At 45.9% G+C, this 24,277-nt stretch overlaps 1 protein-coding gene across 1 annotated transcript; it reads right to left on the bottom strand.

Moving 5' to 3' along the window:
- Positions 1-15,533: 15,533 nt before the first annotated feature.
- On the bottom strand, positions 15,534-23,839 carry Ddx56 (DEAD-box helicase 56). Its single transcript, XM_027388175.2, has 14 exons — positions 23,683-23,839; positions 23,441-23,602; positions 22,856-23,016; positions 22,539-22,709; positions 22,340-22,430; positions 21,545-21,789; positions 20,601-20,720; positions 19,949-20,062; positions 19,759-19,853; positions 18,651-18,721; positions 18,442-18,531; positions 17,610-17,715; positions 16,150-16,223; positions 15,534-15,850 (listed from the first exon to the last, which is right to left on the bottom strand). Exons 1-14 carry the CDS (start codon positions 23,740-23,742, stop codon positions 15,773-15,775), a joined length of 1,638 nt encoding a protein of 545 aa, XP_027243976.1. The 5' UTR covers positions 23,743-23,839; the 3' UTR covers positions 15,534-15,772.
- Between the last annotated feature and the right edge of the window lie 438 nt (positions 23,840-24,277).

Here is a 24,277-nt window from a genome sequence, read left to right as displayed (position 1 = left end):
CTGAGCTGCTGATAATCGCTGCATGGTCACTGGTGAGGCTACCTCCTGAGACAGCTGCTGGGAGAGCTTACTCCTCACCATCCAGTGTTCCGTGGACTCTGGTGGACTCAGAGGAGAGCTGCCCATACTTGGTAGGGAACAGCAGAGGCTGGGTAGAAGGCCTGCTCTTTCACAGTGATAACCCCACCAACACCTCATGGTTCTCTTGTTACTCCCTGAATGGTATCTGCTCATTTCCATTTTTTATTTTAGCGTTCTCATTGATCTCCCAAATACAGAGCCTGAGACAAGTATACTAGGACAAATGGTTTACTTGGAAGGTGACTTCAGGTGACAGCAGTGGCATGAGCAAGCAAAGAACCATGAGATATGAGGAAACTGATCAAATGTGTTCAAGAACAGCTCCTGTCCCTGAGATCTCCAGGACATCAGAGGGAACCACCCTTGAGAATCCCCTCCAGTGGATAAGGGTGTAGCACCTGCAAGTCATAAATTGAGGACAATCTCTGGTCAGCAAGTGTATTTGGAATTGTGGTCCACAGAGCAGTGTAGGTTCTACTCTCTCAACCCTGTAAGTTGGGCTGGTTGCCAAGATTTCATTAGTATAAATAAGAATCCATTTGACCCCTTTGTGTCTAAGATATGTCATTGTCATCGTTTTCTTCTCCTATTCCTCTTTTTCCTTCCTTTTCTCCTCCTCCTCCTCCTCCTTCATCTTCTTTTGGGGGTATATTTATCTCTCTTTAAAATGTATTCCAAGAGCTGAGGTTTGTGATTTTAAGTATGTTTATGACTATGAAGTACACAGTTCACTATTTCAGTCCTCAGGCTAAATAAGAATTATCAGAAGATTATCAGATTCTGTTATTGATATCTAGCTAAACAACAGACACTCAGTGACGCCAGCAAGCACAGTGTCTCACCACACTCTCACCTAATCATGCACTGCACATGCACTGCTTCATTGACTTAGTAACTGTAGCATGATAAAAAGATATCTCCGGGTTTGGAGGGAGGGCTTGGTACTAAGGATTGAACCTAGGACTTACACATGGTAAGCATGTTCTTATTCATAATGAACTACATAGCCAGCCAGGAGATCTTGTTTTTAACTTATTTTTTTATTATTCATGTAATCACCTATGGCTGCAATATAATTACTCAGCAGCCCAGAGCAGTATTTCACACTATGCCAGGGACATCTTGGAGTTGGGGCAAGGCAGTCCTCTAGAGCTGGGCCTGGGATGTTTGCTTGGTAGTTCACCAAGGAAAGCTGTATAGGCAGGACCTGAAGATGTGAAAAAGTTCACTATCTGGCCTCTCTGTACTCCAGCAGCATTCAGAGTTTGGGGGTCCATGTGGAAAGTCAGGGAAGGTGACATTGCCAAGCCAGTCATCTGACCTGGCCCATGTTATCTTTGCTGACCATCATGACTGTGAGTAGTCATAGCCCCAACTTTTGACTCTTTGGGGGTAAGCAGCCTACTATTGGAATCTTCATTCTCCTGTCTTCAGAACCAAGACTGTATTTGGTGAAGGACTGACTGTGCCTATAGTTCAGAAGAGGGTGCGCTCCCTGTTCTCGAAGTCCCTTTTGTCACAGGCAGTGGCATGTGATTTACTTCCAGACTCGTACATGAGTGACTTGCATAACTAGTGGGATATTCTAGCCTTCCCCACGTTTCATACTCTAGACCGGATATCCGGAATTGTAGAAGCCATCTTGTGGTCCCCAGTATCAATAAAGAATGAATTTTTAAAATGGGTCATTTGGCATTTATGTGATGGGACTCCATTCTTCCTAATCCACTCATGAAACCTTCTCACCCAGGGCCTACTGAAAAATTAGGTCTATTGGGCCCAGAAGGTACCACATTCATTAAAGTGCACATGTGTTCTCAAAAAACAACAACAACAAAAAAAAAAAACAAAAAACAAAACAAAACAAAAAACAGTAAGCCATTCAGGAGTGACATCAGAAAGATAGCAAGCAAGGAAGCTCTAAGATAGTCTTTATCTATAGAAACATTGATAAAGCAAACAGAAATGTCAGAACCAACTTTGTGGGTGCTCAAAAAAAAAAAAAAGATAAAAAGTCTGTAGCAACCAAGTAAACAATAAACTAAAAAAAAAAAAAAAAAAATTCTAGGACAGTTTTATGGTGCTTTTACTCACCCTTGCCCCTCCTCTTAGTCACCCTCACCCCTCCTCTTCCCCAAGGTGGCAGCCATTTCTGCCTTAAAGCAACAGCAGCAGTTGTTTTACAACACAAGGGATTCCCTCCCACTGTGCAGAGCTGATACAAACACTGGTACAATTATGCTTAAAGGTACTCAGAACTGAGCCTGAGGTAGAGTTTATTGGTAGAAACCTACAAAGGACCACCTAGTCCAAGGAAGCTGGGGGGAAGCAGGATATTCACAAACAGCTATTTTCATGCTCTAGGAGAAAAGATGGTAAAATCCATCCCTCTAGGCTGCAGCAATGACTTTGCACCTAGCAGTCACAAAATATCTCCATTCCTAATCCCACTAATAAAATGGAGTCTGTCACTGGGCAGTGGTGGCACATGCCCTTGATTCCAGCACTAGGGAGACAGAGGCAGGAGGAGGATCTCTGTGAGTTCAAGGCCAGCCTGGTCTACAGAGCATGTTCCAGAACAGCCAGAACTATTAAACAGAGAAAGCCTGTCTTGAAAAACAACAAAAATGTAGTCTGTCCTGTCCGTCCTTCCATTCATTCTTTTTACTTATTTTTCTTCAAATTGGTGCTTTGAGAGATAGGGTTTCTCTATGTAGCCCTGACTGTCCTGGAATTTGTTCTGTAGACCAGACTGGCCTTGAACTCATAGATCCGCCTGCCACTGTTCCCAAGTGCTGAGATTAAAGGCATTGCCATCACCCAATTTTTTTTTCCTTTGACAGTTTCACTCTGTTGCCCAAGATAGCCTGGAACTCACTATGTAGCCCAGGAATGCCTTGAATTCACAACAATCCTCCTATTTTAGCTTCCTGAATGTTGGGATTGCAGGTGTGAGCCGACATGCCCAGCCCCTTCAACCTTCTTAGTGCATGGCCTTTTTGTTATTTTACATACATTAAAGTGTATTTGCAATCACGTAAAGTGTCTGCTGCTTCTCTCTGGCTTCTTGGTATGTTTGAATTATCTAGAACTGTAAATTCAAAGGTTAACAAAGTGGAGACCAAATCACTGAACCAGGGCCCTATGATACAGAAGCTGTACCTAGGCACCTGGGTTGTGAGATGACTCAGGGTCAAGTAAGAAAATAAATATCTTCATAGAGCTTGTCTGAGGCTGATTCTTTCTACATTCTGCCATGTGGTTATATTTGTTCTCTAGAAATAAATTTAGACACCATTTGGACAGCAATATAAACTGCCTTACCATTGAACCTAGTTCCTACCATTCTCTGACCTTGGTGGCCTACATACATGTAGGCAAACACTTATAAAATAAAAAGAAGTTTATTTTTAAAATCATAAATGTGGAGAAATTTTAAACACATTCCTGACATCCAGTAAGTTAAACAACAACAATAAAAAAAAAAACAAGGGGAAATTTAATCTTCAAGCTGGGTGTAATGGCATTGGGAGATGAAATAGAAGAATAAGGAGTTTAAGGCCAGCCTGGGCAGCTTATCAAGATCCCATTTAATAAAGAAGTTATGAGATGAAATAAAAAATATAAAAAACGTACCAGAAAGTAAAGATAAAACAACTAAAGTCAAATGAAATAAAAACCTGGCAAACCAAATGTGTATGAAGGAAAGCTGTGCTAAAAGTGAAACTTGGGGCTCTAGTTACACACATCACAGAAGAAGCAGTACTCGATGTGGTGAGGCCAGCTGTGGTCCAGCACTCAAGAGGCTAAGGCAAGAAGACTAACAGCTTCTCACAAAGAGAGAGCCTGTCTCTTACACCAAAACAATAAAAGGACAACGGTTACATTTTTTATTTTGTTGTGTGAGGGTTTTTTGCTTGTTTTTGAGACGGTCTCACTGTGTAGCCCTGGCTGGCCTGGAACTCAGTGTGTAGAACAGGCTGGCCTCAAACTCACAGAAATCAGCCAGTCTCTGCTTCCCAAGTGTTGGAATCAAAGGTGTATACCATCATGCCCAACTGTACAGTGGTTGTCAGACTGGCTTTTTAGTGGCTAAAGGTATAGCTCAATGGGAGAGTGTGTGCTTGGCATCTAAGTCCCTGGGTTCAGTTCCCTACTTCATCATGGGACACACACACACACACATGGGAAACTAGCCAGGGCTAGTATGGTCTTGAACTCAGAGAGATCTGCCTGCCTCTGCCTCCTGAGTGCTGGGATTAAAGGCATGTGTTTCCACTGCCCAGCAAAGTTCCTAATCTTTAACTACCAAAACTAACTGGTAAGTGAAAAGCCTGGATAGACCCATACAGAATAAGAAAACTGAGTCAGTAGTTTAAAAACTCTCCCAAAAGAAAAGCTGAGGACCAAATGGCTTCACTGGTGAGTTCCGCCAAAGAATCAACACCAAGCCAGGCAGTGGTGGTGCACTCAGGAGGCAGAGACAGGCAGATCTCTGTGAGCTCCAAGCCATCCTGGTCTACAGAGTGAGTTCCAGGACAGCTAGAATTACATACAGAGAAACCCTGTTTTGAAAAACAAAACAAACAAACAAAACAAAAAAAGAATCAACAGAGCTTTCTGAAACTCTTCACACTATTGAAGAGGAAAGAACAATTCCAGATTCATTTGCTGAAATTTAAGGATGGTTTGTTTGAGTGAGGTGGAAGCTTGGTTCTCAGAGCTGTAATGAAGTGGTGGGCCCTTTAACGGGGGGGGGGGGGGGGCATCCTAATCGGCTGACGAGTGGTGACATAGACAGCGATGGAGCCTTTTAGAAATGGGTTCTAGGCCTCAGAGTGGTAGAATATAGAACCTTTAAAAGATGCGACCCAATTGGAGGTCCCAGGGTTATTAAGGGAACTGCTTGTGGCGAGAACTAAGACAGCTCTTTTGACACCACTGGAATTTTATAGCAAGTGGTTGTTAAAGCCTGGATCTGGCTCCAGACTACCCTGCCTCTTTGTTTGTCATAACAATCCCACAGTACTGACACTATGCTATTTGGACTTTCAGTCTCCCAAACCATGAAACAAACATCTTTTTCAAAAAGATTTTTTAAGCCAGGCATTGGTGGCATTGTTGTGCGTGTGAATGCAAGTGCCCTTAGAGACCACAGGCGTAGGATCTTCCTGGAGCTGGAGTTACAGAGGTCATGCACCAACCAACATGAACCTGGAAACCAAAGTTGGATCCTCTGCAAGAGCAGTTTGTGCTTGTAACTGCTGAGCCATCTTTCCAGGATCTAAATGCCTTTTTGTTACCAAGTTACTCTGCCACAGGTATTTCACTGTTGCAGTGAAAAACTAATACGTAATTCTGTAAGGTCACCCTCATAGCATCCTGCTCTTGAGATATTCTGACATTACAAGAAATGGAAACTATAAATTAGGTGTGACTACGCACATCTCTAAACCAAGTACTTAGGGGACTGAAGAAGGAGGCTCATGAATTCAAGTGTGGACTACAGCACCCCCCAAAAAAAAAAACCTAAAAAGAAGAGAACTACAGACCACCATTCCTTAAAAATGCCCTCCAAGCAAACCAAATTCAAGAGCATATTAAAAAGGTTACATGTAACACCAAGTAGGATTTACTCTTTTTTTTAGAGAATACTTTATTAGTTTTTGTAATCAAACCCACGTAGATAAGACCTTACATATTTAATACAGTGCGTTACCCCTGTACAAATGGAAAAAAATTAAGTTCAACATTTCTAGACCAATATGGCTGTCAATTTCTGTACAATGCCAACTCAACACGGTAAACTGGGATACTTTTTTCCAAATTTGACAGTACAGCTAAAGTTTCCAAAAATTCAAATTATATATGTATATATATACATATATACATATATTATATTTTATATAAATATATATTTATATAAAAAACCAATAATAGCAGTATGTTATGCATCAATAGCAGCAACAGCTTTTCCAGGTTCTGCAGTCATTTGAACAAAATTGTAGAGACATCCAGCACACTCCATTAAAAACAACAACAGCAACAACAACAACAAAAAGTAAAAAGCAAAATCCCAGAAAACAGCACAGTTCTGTTTCTCTTGTGGTACCTGGCACCATTTTTTTTTTTAATTAGCTTCTCAATCATCATCTGGAAGGAAACCATTCTGAGCAAGGATTTACTCTTAAAATGTAAAAATAGTTCAACACATTGAAATCAACTACTAGAACACACGATTTATTAATAGAAAAACCATATATTGAGGCTGGAGAGGTAGATCAGCAGTTAAGAGCATACTCTGCTTTTCCAGAGGATCCAGGTTCACAACCGCCTGAAACTCCAGTCCCAGGGTATCCACGCCCTTTTTTGGTTTCCATGGGCCTAGGCATGCATGTGGTATATGTACATATACTCAGGCAAAACATTTATACACACAAAATAAAAACAAAATCTTTTAAAAACTGTATTATTGCTGGGCAGTGGTGGTGCATTCCTTTAATCCAGCACTTGGGAGGCAGAGGCAGGTAGATCTCTGTGAGTTCAAGACCAGCCTGGTCTACAAGAGCTAGTTCTAGGACAGGCTACAAAGCCACAGAGAAATCCTGTCTCAAAAAAAAAAGAAAACAAACAAACAAACAAACAAAGCAAAGCAAAACAAAATCTCCACCAAAGCTTTGGCATCTTTCTCTCAAGCGCCACTTTTTAAAATTACAACACCCGTAAAAAGTAAAGGCTGGGCATGGTGGCACACACCAGGCAGGTGGATTTCTGAATTCCAGGCCAGCCTGGTCTATATAGCAAATTCCAGGGCAGCCAGAGCTACAGAATAGACAGACCCAGTCTCACAAAAAGAGCAGCAGCAACAACAACAATAACAGAAGTAAGCCAGGCATGGTGATGGCAGAAGCAGGTGGATCTCTATGAGTTCAAAGCCAGCCTGGTCTACATAGTGAGACAGTCTCAAAAATCAAAAACAAAATAAATAACAACAATAAAATAATAATAGTAATAATATCAATGAGTAGAAAAGAGATCTGGGGAGAAACTATGATATCTGTAAACACAAAGTGAAAGATCTATATACTGAAAACTACACTGTCAAAAGAAATTTTGAAAGCATAACTAAGTAGACATTCCATGTTCATACATGGGAGGACAAAGTGACCTGTCATTATACCTATTACAATTCCTGTAATGTTTTTTTTTTTTTTCAGAAATAGAAAACCACTATAGCGGGGCTGGAGAGATGGCTCACAGGTTAAGAGCACCAACTGCTCTTCCAGAGGTTCCGAGTTCAATTCCCAGCAACCACATGGTGTCTTACAACCATCTGTAATGATATCTGTGCCCTCTTCTGGTGTGCAGATATATATAGAAGCAGAATGTTGTATACATAATAAATAAATAAAATTTAAAAAAAAAGAAAAAAAAAGAAAACCACTATAGCTGGGCATTGGTGGAGCACGCCTTTAATCCCAGCACTTGGGAGGCAGAGGCAGGCGTATCTCTGTGAGTTTGAGGCCAGCCTGGTCTCCAGAGCGAGTGCCAGGAGAGGCTCCAAAGCTACACGGAGAAACCCTGTCTCGAAAAACCAAAAAAAAAAAAAAAAAGAAAAGAAAAAGAAAAGAAAACCACTATAAAATTCATATGGAATCTCAAGAGACCTTGACTAACCCAACAATCAACAAATAAGAACAAAGTTGGAGGACTCAAACATCCTGATTTCAAAATTTATTATAAAACCACAGTAATCGATCTCTTCCTGCCATTTCTCTGAAGAGGCAGACATGTTTCTGTCTATCTGCCTCTCTCTCTCTCTCTGTCTCTCTGTCTCTCTCTCTCTTCTTTCTCCCCTTCTCTCCCTTTTCTTCCCCTACTCCCTTCCTTTCCCCCAATAAACTTCCCACGTTAAAAAACAAAACAGTAATCCAAACAGTATGGTACTGGCATAGAGACTGCCAATAGATTGAGGACAGCCTGATCGACTAATGTCATTGAAGAAAAACTGAACATACACAGGATGTCTGAATATAATAGTTAAATAATAAAGGATTGAGGAGCAAGAGCTAAAGCTAAAAAAACATTGAGATGAAAACAAATTACACTGATTTCTTGCCCATCCAAAGCACAGGCAAGAAAACTACATAATTTGGTTTTCTATCTTTTCCCCTTTTTTTTTGTATTATTGTGATCATTGTGTATGGCACATGTGTACATATGGGTCAGAAGACAACTTTCAGGATTCGGTTCTCGCTCCATGGTGGGTTCTGAATGGAGAGGTGCCTAACACTTCCTTGCAGGCTGTTTGGAGGAGAGAGTGGGCAGTTCAGTCTTGACCAGTGACCTGCAGCACCCTCTTCCTTTGTTACAGATTCTAGCAGTGCCTTTCAACCTGGGTCAAGAACACTGAACATATTGAACACAGACCACAGAACAGGGGAAGGTAGCCCCAAACTGCTGAGTAGGGGAAAATGGAGACCATATGTCCTATGTCCAGTATGAGCTGGGATGAGGCCAGAGAGGCTGACCTTTTCTGCTTAGTTTCTAGGAGGCATCTAATCCTCAATCAGCTCAAGAGCTGGTTGGTAGCCTTCGTCCAAGGATGCTTGACTTTTGCTCTCATTGTCTATAACACTGAACTGCATTTTCTTTCTTCTTTTTTTTTCCCCCCGAGACAGGGTTTCTCTGTATAGCTTTGGAGCCTATCCTGGCACTCACGATGTAGACCAGGCTAGCCTCGAACTCACAGAGATCTGCTTGCCTCTGCCTCCTGAGTGCTGGGATTAAAGGCGGGTGCCACCAATGCCTGGCCTGAACTGCATTTTCTAACTTTAAGCCAATCACTTGCACTGTGTGGACTGTCAGGACTCAAAAGGAGCCTGAAAGGGGTCTGCAGCAAGACCTCTCAGATGGACAGTCTCTGCCTACAGAGTTGTCGTTTAGCGGGAATGGGCGTCTACATCTGTTACCCAGTCTTGTCAACATGGGGCCTCTGGCACATCTCTGCCCTTGGAAGAGTGAAGCTGGGGCCTCCCATCTGAGCTCTGAATCATGGAGATGACATGGCGAAAGCCTCCTGGGTCTTGTCTGGTGTGCTGGGTGCAGAGTCCAACCCTGCCAAGTGAGTTCATTCCATGGTTTTCCTTTCGTCATTTGACTGGACATTTTCTTCAAGATCCTTGGGTCAGAGAAAAGAGAGGTGTTGATGCTTTCAGGGAAAACGTTTTAGTAGGGAGTAGCTACACCCAGGAACACACAAACAACTTGCCATGCTCCTGCCTCCAGCACATGCCCACAGCATGATGGGGCACACGGCTAGAAACTGAAGTTTCATGAGTGAGACAGTTATTAGAGCCACAGACTGGGTTCAGGTCTGCTTCCTGGGGGAAGACATGCAGAATGAGAAAGGATTAATGCCCTAGGCCTGCTAAATACAACATATACACAGGACACAACTGTGAAATTCAAGTTCACAAAAAACAACACCCCTTTCCCACCCTTTTTTTTTTTTAAATAAACCTTTAGTAGGTTGTTTGGTTTTTTGTTTTTGTTTTAAAGATTTATTTATTATGTATACAGTATTCTGCCTGCATTTATGCCTACATGCCAGAAGAGGACACCAGGTCTCATTACAGATGGTTATGAGCCACCATGTGATTGCCGGGAATTGAACTCAGGACCTCTGGAAGAGCAGCCAGTGCTCTTAATCTCTGATGATAGCACACTCTTCCCTTTTTGTGCTGCTGAGAGTTAATCCTAGGATCTCACATGATAGATGCTGCTCTTCCACTGAACTACACCCTCAGCCCCAAATATTTTTTTAAATACAATAACATTCCAGATACTAAATGGGACATGGTTATGTGGTAATCTTCTTCACCTTCCTGAAATTTTGAAGTAGATGAATGTCTGTATTGCCCCGGCTGAGCAAGCAGCCTCACAACAGATCTGAACTTTGCAGGCTAGAGACATTCTGACAGGACCCTCCCTTAACATCACTTAGCCAACTGAGTGGATCTGTAATTGGAACCTGCTTGTCCATCTGCAAGACAGATGAGTAGTAAACCTCAAATGGCAGTCTAGGAAGCAGAGAATTGGCCTCACCTTGGAAGAGAACTGTTAGGAACCTAGAATCCCAAACCCTGCTCTAGATCTGCAGAACAAGCAGTCGGCTAATGTACCTGAAACAGAACCTGAAGTCCTTGGTATATCAGGCAAGCACCTCAGAGACTGTCTCAGCCCCAAGCCCCTGTATTTTATGAGGATCGCCTTGTGATTTGTTGTACCTGGAAGTTGGGGTGGGAGGCAATGTATGAACATCAGAGAGGCATCAGGTGTGAACACAGAATAGGGCCACAATAAGGGTGCTAGGTGACTAGGTCACACCAGCACTTCACCTTTGTGTTACATTAGCTTTCAAAGGAACCCTCCAATAGCACACTGTCACCACTTACAGGGTATCAAAAGAGGCAGTGTCAGCCAGGTGTGGTGGTGCACGCCTTTAGCCCCAGCACTTGGGAGGCAGAGGCAGGCGGATCTCTGTGAGTTCAAGGTCAGCCTGGTCTACAGTGAGTTCCAGGACAGCTAGGACTGTTTCACAGAGAAACCCCATCTTTTATTTATTTATTTATTTTGAGACAAGTTTTCTCTGTGGCTTTGGAGGATGTCCTGGTACTCTCTCTATAGACCAGGCTGGTCCTGAACTCACAGAGATCCGCCTGCCTCTGCCTCCCGAGTGCTGGGATTAAAGGCGTGAGCCACCACCGCCTAGCAAAACCCTGTCTTGATAAACAAACAAAAGGCAGTGTCCCTCCTTATGAGGCTATGTGGCCAGTAAGTGGCTGTAAGATGGTTTGGCCCAGCCACTGTGACCTCATCACAGGACCCTCTTGATGTACCTTGCTCTGTCAGTGCCATTGCCACAGAAACCTTCATTGCACTCAGTGCTAACCCCTGGGGCTTGTTGGTGTATGTGTGGGCAGTCAGGTGGGTGAGCTAGAAAGGCTGGACCTGTCTGGTTCTGGAGGCCTCTCAAGAATAAGTAATGAGTGTGTGTGCCCAGCACACAGCAGGTCTACTTGGTCCTCTTCAGTGAACCAACTTTCTCCTTCCTTTATCCCTGTTATAAAAGAGAGGGCCGGGCAAGTCACCCAGATACATAAAATAAAAATAATAAATTTTAAAAGAAAAGGAAAGCTGATTGTGGTGGTGCACACCTTTAAACCCAGCATTTGGGAGGCAAAGGTAGGCTGATCTCGGTGAGTTCAGGGCCAGCCTGGTCTACAGAGCTAGTTCCAGGACAACTAGGGCTGTTATACAGAAACCCTGGCTTAAAAAAAAAAAAAAAAGAAAGAAAGAAAAGAAAAAAGAAAGGAAGAAAGAAAGAAAGAAAGAAAGAAAGAAAGAAAGAGGGGGAAGGGAGGGAAGGAAGGAGAATGGAAGGGGCAGGCTGTTTTTGTTTGTTTGTTTGTTTGTTTGTTTGTTTTTGGTTTTTCGAGACAGGGTTTCTCTGTGGCTTTGGAGGCTGTCCTGGAACTTGCTCTGTAGACCAGGCTGGTCTCGAACTCACAGAGATACATCTGGGCAGGCTGTTATAAATAGAAAAGTAGCAATTTGCAGCCCCTGTAAACTCTGTAAACTCTCATATTTCCTTCGAACTGAGGATGACATGAGCTGAGGCGTCTCCCTGCTTAAGTTCTATCTTATCACTCACTATTGCCTCCCAGGGACATCAATTATAAAGGACAAAGGTCCCGCAATGAGCTCCTCAAAAGCTGAATCATTAATCCTCAGCAGGTGCAAGCAGAGAATCAGTATGGCGCATGCAATCTTCCATGCTCTAGGTCCAGAGGTTTCTGGACACACCCTGTCTGTCCTCCATTGTCAATCTGGCATGATGATTGTGTCAGTGTGCTATCATCAAAAAACCCAGCACTCTTTTTCACTTTTTACAGAGCACCTTCAGATTTCCAAGGTCTATCAGATGAGTTTTCAATCTCACATACTTTGGTGACAACCATACTGGTATTTTCATCTTCAAATGTACCTTCATTCCCTGGGAATTTGCACATGTAGGTCCCCTGCCAGGACTGCCATTTCCTCCTGTCCTTCCTGCCTCAGCAGTCCCTCCAACCAAATGTGGCCCTTCTCAAACCTCTAGCATCCTGGCTTCCCCACCACGACTATTTCATAGTTTGGGTACTACCCAAGTTGTCAAACCTCCACCCTAGAACGTAAGTCATGAGGGACACACAATGCTTTTCCTCCTATAGGCGAAAATAGATGGTACAAACCCTCACTTATAAGTCAACTGTAGCTTAGGGGTCCAACTCATTCCCCCTGCCCCAGACAGGGTTTCTCTGGACAGTCCTGGGTGTCCTGGAACTTCCTCTGTAGACCAGGCTGGCCTCTAACTCAAAGACCCACCTGCTTCTGGGTGTGTGCTTCCACTGTCTGGCTAGGGGTCCAATTCTTGGTTCCCATTATTGTTTTTGCATGCAGACGGCCTTGTTCCTGATTCTAAACAAAATCATAGCCAAGACACAGCAGACCACCCAGGTGTAACTGAAAATGCCCAGACTATAGGGCATCTCCAGACTGGAGAATTGCCTGGATTTTACTATGTTTGGCAAAGCCTCAAGCTTCCAGCGAGCCCTGCCCCTTTCTTTCTTTCCAGGCTAACATGGCCAAGTACCTCCTCCTAGTTCCTGGTAGCCCATTCCTGACTCTAAGTATACTTAGTCACAGGCTCATACTGCCCTAGTTTAGATAAGCTGTTGTAAAGTTAATAACACAGACTTAGTCTAAGAGACAACCCTGCTGACCCCAAGCACACAAATCTTCACACATGACAAGACCATTTGGGTACAGAATGAGTGTGCTGGACAGTTTTATGTCAACTTGACACAAGCTGAAGTCATTTGAGAGGGAACTTCAATTAAGGAAATACCTCATTATGTTCATGCTGTAGGCATGACTGCAGGGCATTTTCTTGGTGATTGATGGGGAAGGGCCCAGTTCATTGTGGGTGGTACCATCCTAGGGCTGGTAGTCCTAGGTTCTGTAAGAACGCAGGCTGAGCAAGCCATTAAGCAGTACCCCTCAGTGGCCTCTGCATCAGCTTCTGCTCTGGGTTCCTGCTCTCATTGCTTTTGATGATGAACTGTTTTTGGAACTGTAAGCTGAATAAACTCTTTCCTCCCCAAGTTGCTTTGATCATAGTGTTTCATCACAGCAACAGTAAGCCTAAGACAGTGAGCTCTACATACTCTATCCAGACTCAAGAGAACACAGGGAAACTTTTCTCTGCAGTCCAAGAAATTTCATCCCCTCAAAAGTATAGAACCGGTTGCAATTGAAACAGATTACCCAAGCACTTACATCAAATTCACGGGACAGGATGCAGAAGTGGCAGAAGTTCCAAGAGCTACTGCAATTGACAGCCAGGACAGGTGGTCCTGCACCCCTGGCCAGGCCAGCCTCCAAACCCTACCTACTCCCACATTCTGTATGACCTCATCTTTACTGGGTTGCTTTAGGTTTCAATTTATTTATTTGTATGAGGGGGCCACAAATGCTTTGGTGCATATGTGGGAGACAGAGAACTTATGGGAGTCAGTTCTCCCATTATGTGGGTTCCAGAGATTGAATTTGGTTCATACACCTTGTTGGAAAGCACCTTTACCTGCTGAGCCATCTTGCCAATCCCACTAAGTCATTTTTAAGCCTCAGCAACCCCAACTAGAACACCAGGAGCTGCTGTTAAGTTGGAAAGCATACATAGGATAGCTGCCATGCTCTCTACTACAGCTCTTCTCCCACTCCTTGGTGAGGTCACACAATAAGAGTACCAGCTTCATCTCCCCATAAAGACCTCACTGGGAAAACCCAATCTCTCCATTGTTTGGTTCTGGGGCACATGTATCATCATGGTAACTAAAGAGGCAGGATCACAGACAGAAGCCATAGGAACAGATGTGTATCCATGTCAGAGCAGGAGGCATGGATGCAACATTCAACTTAGAGCACTCACTGTCCATGGCTGTCAACAGAGCAGGATGGGAAAGGCCAGGAGTTGTTCTTTTTTGTGTGTGCTGGTACATGCTGTTATGCATGCAGGGGCCACAGGCTGAGGCCAGTCTTCTCTATTGCTCTCCACCTTATTTTTTGGAATCAAGTCTTTCACTGAACTTAAGAGCTTGGTGCTTCAGCTAGACTGTCTAGCCAGCAAGCTCCAAGAATTATTCTCCCTCTCCAACTACAAGGCCCACAATAGAGCTGCAGATGCAGACTGCCACACCCAGATCTTACATGGATCCTAAGGGTGCAAACTCAGGCCCTCACTACTTGCACAGCAAGCATGCTATCCATGAAACCATCTTTCCAGCCCTCAGAGTTGTTCTTTATTTCCAGTTCCAAGGACTTTTTCTCAATACAACTGAACACATGGCTGTACAAACACTGAGGCACTGGAATACAGCCACCAACTAACAATTGTCTTCCTTGGAGTTAAGATAAAGAAACCACAAACTCAGATCTATCACTCACACTACACACCCTAACTATAACCAAAGCCTCACTTCAGGTTTGACATTTGTCTCTTCTTCCACTGCCTCCTTCCACTACAGCCTAGCCTAATGATGCCTGATAGGTAAGTGACAAGCTGATAGCCAAAGTAACACTGGAGTAAAGGAGCAGGTAGGATGTTGAGTGAGCAGAGAATCACCTCCTCTGAATGCTCCTGTAGTCAGTGCTCAGGATAGGACATGGCAGAAGGGGTATTGTGATGGTTTAAAAGAAAATGGCCCCCCACAAAGTGGCATTATTAGGAGCTATGGCCTGGTTGGATGACGTGTCACTGTAGGGGTGGGCTTTGAGGTTTCCTATGCTCAAGCTACACCCAATGCATAGTTCATGTCTGGTTGCCTGTGGATCAACAGATATATAACTCTCAGCTCCTTCTCCAGCACCATGTCTGATAGCATGCAGCCATGTTCTGCCACGATAATGGGCTAACCCTCCAAAACTGTGAGCCCCAATTAAATGTTTTCCTTTGAAAGTGTTGCTGTGGTCTTGGTGACTTTTTACAGCAATAGAAACCCTAAGACAGGTGTCATGGGTGTGCATTCATTATACTACCACTTGTGCATCTGAAAGACATGAAATATATCACTCATCTTTCACCCGGGAAGGGAGGCCAGCTGCTTAACTCCCAGGGCTCAGTGACTTTCCCCTCTGAATGTGAACATGTGTGTGCTGGTGAGATCCAGGGGCTTGTGGTCAGGAATGCCCTGACCTGGGAACACAAAACCATCTATCAGCTGATCTGGCTCACTAGACAAAGGGCTCTGGGTCAGCCACAGCCCAACACTGGACCAGCAGAATCAGGACAGGCTTCCCATGGCTTACACAGCTGACCTCTGCATACAGAGCCAGACAACACCAACTTCTGAAAGTTTGTCAATTCTGGAGACTTGTGAAAGCAGTCTCTTCCCAGATGCTCGAGGCTCACAGCCTGGGGCAGCTGGAATCTTTATTCTGTTAAGCGGCAGGATGGCAGTCCAAGGCTGCTTCTCCAAAGTACAGTCTTTCCAGACAGTGAGCATCAGAGTGTACCCACAGAGTGGTAAGCCCACTCACTCCATCCAGGTCAGGATGCCCAATTCAGCGTCCTCAGGTCCAGGCCACCTCAGGAAGGCTTCGCTGTAGGTTTAAGTTTCTTTCCCCTGTGCTTGAAGTCACGCAGTGGGTTCTGGGTTCTCACCTTCTACAGGGGTAGAGTCACAAGTTAGTTATGGGAATCAGTCAGATAGTACTAACAGGGTGAGCAGTGCTAGCACCTGGCAAGACCCTGTGCCACAGCCAGAGATTGCTAGCTGCCACAGACAATGTAAGGGAGGCCAGCTAAGGACAGAAACAGGGCCTTCAGGCAGCTGTGGGAATACCACAAGCCCACACCCTTATTCCTGGGAGTCCTATCCCTCCCTCAGGCAAGGCAGCTGCTGAAGATGAAGGGCAAGGTGAGAAGGAGCCCTGCTATTGTCCCAAGACTCCCAGGAGACATACCTTAACCTTCTTACAGGGGGGCAGCTTTCTCCGTTTCTTTCGAGGATGTACAATGCCACGAAGAGCAGCAGGAACTGAAAGAGATGCTGGGCCTCAGACATAGCCTCACCCCTGCTTCTAAACTCCAGCTACAAAGTTCTCCCTATCCCATGAGACCTGAGCTCCAGCATTGTCCCTCCCCCTTCTCAGGGCTACCCTATAGAACTGCAGCACAAGTCTCCAATCTTGACCCAAGAAACAGTTCCATTTGGGTGGTGGCGGCACACGCCTTTAATCCCTTCACTCAGGAGGCAGAGGCAGGCAGATCTCTGACTTAAGTCCAGCCTGGCCTACAGAATGAGTTCCAGGACACAGACAGAAACCCTGTCTCAAAAGACAAAAACAGGAAAACAAAGAAAAGCCTATGGGTGGTTCCCTTATGTGTAGCTCCTGAAATGCAAATTCACTAGCCACTATTACTACCCTAACCTTCCCTCTATATTCCATGCAAATTTCGTGTGATCTTGGACCTGCCCTCACAACATCATCAGGATAGGCGACATCTGACACTTTACACCTGGCTCTTGCAAACTTCCTGGCCACACTCTTAGTAAGTGACTCTGCTTTTAACAGCAAGTTTAGGCCAAAGGGACCCTCCCAGCATGTCAGACAAAGACCATCGCCAAGGTCTTCAGTCACCACCCCTTACAAACCTGTTTTCAGCTCTTCCTCTAGCATTAGCATGCTCCCGTCTTTCCCAGGCCCTCTCACACCACTTACAACCTTTCTGCCCTGTTATGTCCCTCCCATATACTTCCTATCACTTCTGTGGCAGGAATATCATATCAACAAACTACCTCCATTCTAGGAAGGCAAGATCAGGAATGATGGAGGGCCTAACTCAGTGCCCAGCTACCTCACTCTTCTCCTTTTTGGTCATAGTAAGCATAGAAGGCATGAGTACTCAATACTAAAAGTATCCCATATTAGACATCCAAAGAAGAAAAGCTATTACCCAGAGCCTTCATGAGATGAGAAGGGTGAATGGCTACTCTCCTTCCCTTTGCAGTGCTCCTACCTACAGACCACAGAGGTCTTAAGTTGATGCCTGCCAACTGAGAGCATCCCCTAGGCAAGGCTCCCACGCCCAGAACCCTCTCACAAACCTGCTCAGCCTCTACAGAACACAGGAAACCAATCACTGGCTCATTCTCTTGCTCCACCACACCCTGAAAATGTGGCACCAACTCTGCACAACCAGTTTCCTCATCTCCACAACAGAGACAACACAGCTACCATGGGATGGGTCAAACAAGTCTAAATGAGCTAGAACAGTGGCTCACATATGCTTTGCTGCCTGGGTCTAGGTCCTCTCGTATGCACGAAGCTTTCCCAACAAACACCAAGCACAGGGGCTGGTGGAAGATGGCCAAGAAAGCTAGGCCACTTCCTCCAGTCTCCTGACCTTCAGCAAGACTCACCCAAGTAGTCAGGGACATTGCCCAGATGAGGCTTTACCACTGCAGGGTGCAAGGGCAGATCATGGCGTAGCAGCTGGAGGTCCCTGGGATTGTCTTCAAAGTATGTCTGACAGGCAGAGAGGGCTCAAAGTTGAAGAGGCACAAAAAGTGACACCATGAAGTATGCCTACCCCTTTGTTCTTCTTCCTTGACAGCCAAACCGTAACCCAGGACAGGCTTCTCATGGTTTGCACATCTGACCTCTGCTGGCCAAGCAAGGGGCACTGCATGCTGCAGCAATGTCAAATACCCCCACCTTGTGGAAATCTGTCAACTCTGCAAGGTAGTTCCTTCTCACATGCCAGTGGTTGGCAACTTAGGGCAGTTAGAACCTTTATTCACTGATGCTAGTTCTGAGTTCCATCCACGGGTGCATGGACATCCCCTGCACAAGGACACCTTTTCTATGATACAAACAGCAGCACTGAATTGCTTTAGCTTAGTATCATCTTACAGATGAGATTTCTCATCATACCAAAAGCTTCTTCACTCTTTCCAATATCTGTGGAACATCCAGGTATGGCCTGTACATTCAAGGCTTCTGGTGTGGACCCTACGGGGGTTCCATCTTTGGCTCTCTAATAGTGTTACACACACACACACACACACACACACACCCCTATCTACGTAAACTCACCATAAAGTGTATCCACCATCCTCCCAGCAGAACAGCTGTCTTTCAGCTGGTTTTCTGTCCCCCTGCCAAAGGCCAGCACACTGTCCAGCTCATTGCTTCTCACTACCCAGAGCTTAGCCAGCCTTCAAAAAGGACAGCTCCCAAGCTTGCCCTCACCTTGAGCTTCTCTGAGTGTAGAAGCTCCTCCTTGATCTCCTTCAATCTCGCCTCTCGAATGGCCTGTTTAGTCACTGACCGCATGGCATCCTAGGGGGAGACCAGGGTCAGACAGCCTTATACCCGAGTGAGTGCCCAGCAATGGGTGCAACCCCTGGGTGAAAGCCCAGTCTTCAACTACCCCCTGCCCACGCCAGTGTCGCGCTTACCCTGCAGCGATAGCGAAAGCTTTCGATCTCCTCCATCCGGAACTGGTAGGGTAGCAGGATAGCCTCGCCCTCTGGGGAGAAGGCAGCAGTGAGGGCTGGGGGCAGGGCCATGTAAGGCCTTCCCTGGTAGCCTGCTGCTCCTCTTCTCTGAAAGAGGCTATACCCCGAGACCACCCCGCATCAATATACTTGGGTCAAAGAGCAGTTCCAAAGATACTCTGGTCAGGGGTGTGTCCTTGAGCCCTTTGTGCCACCACAGCCCCAGCCTCACAACCCACCACCGACTCACTTCAGGGCTTGGGTGGCCACAAGACCCCTCACAATGATGGTGCCTGCCTGCAGACAAGGCATCTGAGTCAAGACAGAGCAGAATATCTATCTAATTAGTCCCTGACCATGAGGCAACCAGTGAACATGATAGTGGAAAACTACTTCAGCCACTATCTGTGAAAGGAAAGGACACAGTACTTGTCACATGGGGAAAGATGATGAACAGTGGAAGTGGTAGAGGAAGTCTGTCATCACTATGGATTTTTTGGTGTTTTTCACAGAGCCTCACTATATATCCCAGGGAAGCCTCCAACTAGCTATGTAGCCTAGGCTGACCTAGAACTCTCAATCTTCCTGCCTCAGGCTCCCAAGTGCTGGGATTATAGTATGTGATACCACACTTGGCATTATTATAAAGTGTCTTCTTCCCTCTCATCTGAGACTTTAAAAGATTTATTTTATTTTATTTTTTATGTGTGAGTGTTTTACCTGCATGTGTACTGTGTACATGTCTGGTGCGCGCAGATGCCAAAAGAGGATGTTGGAGTTACAGACAACTATGAACTGCCAAGTGGATGCTAGGAACTAAACCTGGGTCCTCTAAAAGAGCAGCAAGCACTCTTAACCACTGATCCAGTCTTTGATTTGAAAATAGCAACAATAACAAAAGGGTCTTGCTCTATATCCCAGGCTAGCATCAAATTGTCAATCATCCTATCTCACTCCCCGTGTTCTTCAATGACAGCTGTGCACTACCACACTAGATACTGTGATAGGTTTCAAGGTGGGGAGAAGCCTGTTTCTTACAGACTCACAGTCATGGATCAAAGGCTCTTACCTCCACTGAGAAGCGCCTCAATCTTTGCCAAGCAAGACTGTTCTGTGGGCAGCACGAAGGTCAGAACTATGCCTGGGTTGTTGGCTCGAGCTGTCCTACAGTGGGAGGAGACCAAACATGCATCACTAGCCTGTCTAGATGACTCTAACTCCTTTAGCATGCCGGGCTCACTACGGTGCCATCCTCCTACCTGCCAGCTCGATGAACATAGGCTTCTGGAGTAGGAGGAAGATCAAAGTTGAGTACAGCAGACACGTGGTGGAAGTCTATGCCCCGGGCCACACCTGACTCTGGATCAGCGGCCCTGAGGAAATAGCAAAATGTCAGCCAGATCCTTATTCTCTGGAAAGGCATTCTCAAGTTCAGTCTCTAAACTATCATGTAAGCAAAACTGAAAGGCCACCAAACTAATAGACATTAGTTAGAATTACTTCAGGGCCAAACCCTTGCCCTGACCTCAATTCTGAGAAATAGCAGAACACACTGACCCACAAACCATCCCTGCGACCCTGAACTCTTCAAGAAGACAACACCTAGAGAGTGTTTCTCCCCACTCCCCCAAACACATTCTCTACACATAATAGTCACATGCCCAGGGCTGACTGGACCACCTCCCCTATAAGTCAGCTCCCATCAACCCATGCCCAGCCTGACACTTTGTGCTGAACATGCAGGTAGCGCCCTTTACCACCCTCTCTACTTCTCCAAGGGCCCACGGGGACAGCCTGGTATAACCATCAAGAATGTCTGGCAACCCATTCTGTGCACTTTGGCTTCAGTCTTACAAATACAGAAAAATAGTCCTCTTGGAGGAACACTGAGAAAAGAGAACTGAGACTTACTTGTCTCCTTTGGAGCCTCGGCCTCTCCGCTTGCCTTTGACTGGGGGTCCCAGGATCTCAGCATCTGTTGCTATGACACAATCATAGAAGCCTTGGTTGAACTGTGAAATGATGTGGCACCTGCAATCCAAGACAAGCAGTCAGCCTGCAGCACAGAGGCTCTCCCCAGTCCTGGCATCACCCTAAACGTCATCCTTTCCTACTTTGCCCTCTATAATTTCTTATCATCTTCAGGTCTGTGCCTTAACTTTCTCAGTTGAAAATGGAGTAATGGGTCCAGCGGTGGTGGCACACGCCTTTAATCCCAGCACTTAGGAGGCAGAGGCAGGCGAATCTCTGTGAGTTCAGACCCAACGTGGTCTACAGAGTGAGTTCCAGGACAGCCAGGGCTACACAGAGAAACCCTGTCTCAAAAAAAAACAAAAAAAAAAACAAAAAAAAAAAAAAAAAAAAAAAAAACAAGGGGCTAAGTGTACAACTCATTGACTGAGTGTTTGTCTAGCATGAACAAGGCTCTGGGCTCAATCCCTAGCACTGCAAAGAGGGAGGAGAGGAGAGAAAAAATAAGACCAAGATGTGTGAGCTGGCCCATAGCTTTAATTCCAGCACTTGGAAAACTGAGGCAGGAGGACTGCTGTAAATTCAAGGTCAGCCTAGACTACAAATACAGCATAAAACCCTACCTCTTAAAAAAAAATAAAAGAATAGCCGGGCGGAGGTGGTGGCGCACACCTTTAATCCCAGCACTCGGGAGGCAGAGGCAGGTGGATCTCTGTGAGTTCGAGGCCAGCCTGGTCTAAAAGAGCTAGTTCTAGGACAGCCTCCAAAGCCACAGAGAAATCTGGCCTCAAAAACTCCCTCCCCCCCAAAAAGAAAGAACAAACTGGGTTCTCCTTCCATGTTTCTTCTCAGCTTTTCTTCACCAAGACATGACCATAACAAACCTGGAGCGCAGTGGGAGTTCTCCATTGAGCACACAGGAGGGAATGCTGAACTGTTCTAGGAAAAGACGGAGCCGGTAACCCCTCTCTAGAGTGTTGACAAAAAGCAAGGCTTTGCCCCGAATCAGTGACAGCTTGAGCAGGGCATACAGCAGCAAGAATTTGTCTTCTTCAGTCTCACACACCACCTGAAACTGCTGCAGCTGGTCTGGCCCTGGAAGCTGAGACTCCTGTAACTTGAGGGTAACCTAGGAAGAGGACACACCTGTGATCAGGAAAGAAAGAAGAGGCACTATGGCCACTGCCCCAGCAACCAAAGCACCCACATTAGTGAGGAGCAGTGAGACATCACCGCACCCCTACACGCCCGAACCCCAGGGTTGAACCTAAGAACTCAAAGCACCCTAACTATTGTGGTATATAGAAACACAAACCATACATACAGCATCAGTGTACACAACATGAGAAACACTGATGGACAATATGCAGCACAGAAGGCCTGCGTAATGGTTCTGAAGACTAAAATATGTACAAGAAGAGAGCTCTGATCTTAAGAATTTTGGCTCCCCTTGATACAAAATGACCCCATGTAAGCCTCCTAGGCAAACAGAGTTTCGCCAGGGACACCTAGAAATATATAATTTTAGGTGACTTCCTTTCAGTGACTAAGAAGTAGGAATGAAAAAACTAACATAAACAGTCCCACCCCAAACAGCAAAAGTTTCCTCTGAGAAGGAATAACAAGCCTCTGAGTGTGCCCCCGGCTCCAGCTCCAAATGTGCACTTAGTACCCCTTACCGGGTTATGTAGTACCAGCTCCTTCAGAGCTTGTACGTCCTCGTTGAAAGTGGCTGACATGAGAAAGGCCTGGTAAATCCGAGGCAAGTGACTAAAAGAAAAGACAGGGCCTGATCAGGCTCCAGTTCCACCCATCCCACTCCAGCCCAGTCTAGACTCACAGAGGTTCCCACTAGGAGCCATTTCCTTTCTTCCTTACCAAAGAAGACCCTTGAGTTCATCCTCAAAGCCAAAGGAAAAGAGAAGGTCAGCTTCGTCTATCACCAGCAGCTCCAGGGAGTCACGGAGCTTCAAGTTGTCCTGCTGCAAGTGGTTTAATATTCGGGATGGGGTCCCCACCACCACATCAGGTTTCTCCATCAATACAGCTCTGCAGGTGGCAAGTTGTAAGTAACAAGAATTTAGCAGCCAGAACCTCACCCCAGCAGACCTGCCTTCTCTTGCTATTCACAAAACCAGAGCCACACACATCTTTGAATAGCTTTGTTCCTTTACAACCCTGCAGCTTTCACCCACCTCTGAGAAGCTGAGTCTTCAGCAGCTGAGACATTAGCCACTCGCACATCCCGAGCACAGTAGGCAGCCAGCTGCTGCATCATAGACTGTGCCTGCCGTGCCAGCTCCTTAGTAGGAACAAGGACAAGGCCTCTCACAGCTTGTTCCATTACAGGACCTGTCTGTAAAAGCATGGGTTAAAGACTGTTAAATGTACTGGGTCCATGTGATGCTTTTTCTCACTTCTTCCAAACAGTGGGGACAGTGCAATACAATCACCTAGCTACGTTCTGATAAACTCTTAATTCTGCCCCCGTCAAAACACTGAATGGAGCGCTTTCCCAAGCACTGAAATTAGAAAATGACTTGCTGCATGTATGAAATTAATTAACACTTACTAGGTATGGAGTTAATGTGCCTTCCCTAGATTTAAAAAAAAATGATTTACTCGAGATTATAACAAGGTAGTGGCAGCAAGGCCTGGGTTGAGACAGGTAACCTCAACTCCATCAAGGGATCAAAAGAAACCTTTGCACAGATGGGCACGTCCCTCCCCAGCTTTTCGGGGCTTCCTTCCTCTTGCCCACTGCCCCTCTCGCTACCCACCGCTTTCTTGTGGAGAAGCAACTGCAGCATAGGAATAGCATAAGCTGCCGTCTTGCCAGAGCCTGTGCGGGCGCGGGCCAGGAGGTCCTTCCCCTCCAGCGCCAGAGGTATAGCCTTTTCCTGGATCAGCGTAGGTTGTGACCATCCCAAGTCAGCGACAGCCTAAGGAGGGATAGGACGCGGCTCAGGCGGCGCGCAGTGCGGGGGCACGCCGGGACCCAGCTCCACAACCTTTCCCATACCTGCAGGAGGCGGGGATCCAGCCCCATGTGTTCAAAACCCAGCGGCTCTTGGTCCTCCATGGTGTGCCTCTGCGCTGGCAGTGCGCACGCGTAAGGCGGGACAAACCAACAACCAGTCGGTTCCGGAGGAGCCGTCACTTCCGGGAAGTTCTTCCGTGTAGGCGTCCGGCGTTGCCTCAAATCTGTGCTGCCAGGCCGTGCGCAGGCGCGGAGGCGGTCCCTGAGCGCCTTCCAAGTCGCGAATACCTCTGTACAGGCGCCCCAGCCTTCATTACCCACTAGCGGCGTGGGCAGGACTTGGCCTGCTAAATTGCGATTAGGACCCGACCCGGTTTTGGCTGAGAGGAGGCAGCAAGGACGACACTTGGGCATATTCGCAGAAGAAACCAAAAGACAGCTGCTATGAAGACTCTCACGGATCCTGCCACATGCCCTGCTATCCTTCATAACTCGCATTAGTGCCAAGTTGACCTGACCCCTTACTAGGACCTGACTTTCCCATAAAACCAAAACCAAAGGCTGCAGTCAGAGACAGTGTTACCACATACTTACTAGGCCCATTCTTCCAGAATCCCTTTCCCCCGGGATGTCCCTG

The sequence above is a fragment of the Cricetulus griseus genome, assembly GCF_003668045.3.
Source record: "Cricetulus griseus strain 17A/GY chromosome 1 unlocalized genomic scaffold, alternate assembly CriGri-PICRH-1.0 chr1_1, whole genome shotgun sequence".
Taxonomy (NCBI): Eukaryota; Metazoa; Chordata; class Mammalia; order Rodentia; family Cricetidae; genus Cricetulus; species Cricetulus griseus.
This window is presented reverse-complemented; position numbering and strand designations above follow the sequence as displayed.

Excerpts from the sequence above, each read along its gene's own strand:
- Ddx56 (XM_027388175.2), bottom strand. The coding sequence starts at position 23,742 with ATGGAGGACCAAGAGCCGCTGGGTTTTGAACACATGGGGCTGGATCCC. Across the intron at positions 22,431-22,538 it reads GAACTCAAGGGTCTTCTTTG|TCACTTGCCTCGGATTTACC; the intron begins GTAAGGAAGAAA and ends CTTTTCTTTTAG. Across the intron at positions 15,851-16,149 it reads CCCCCTGTAAGAAGGTTAAG|AAGGTGAGAACCCAGAACCC; the intron begins GTATGTCTCCTG and ends CTACCCCTGTAG.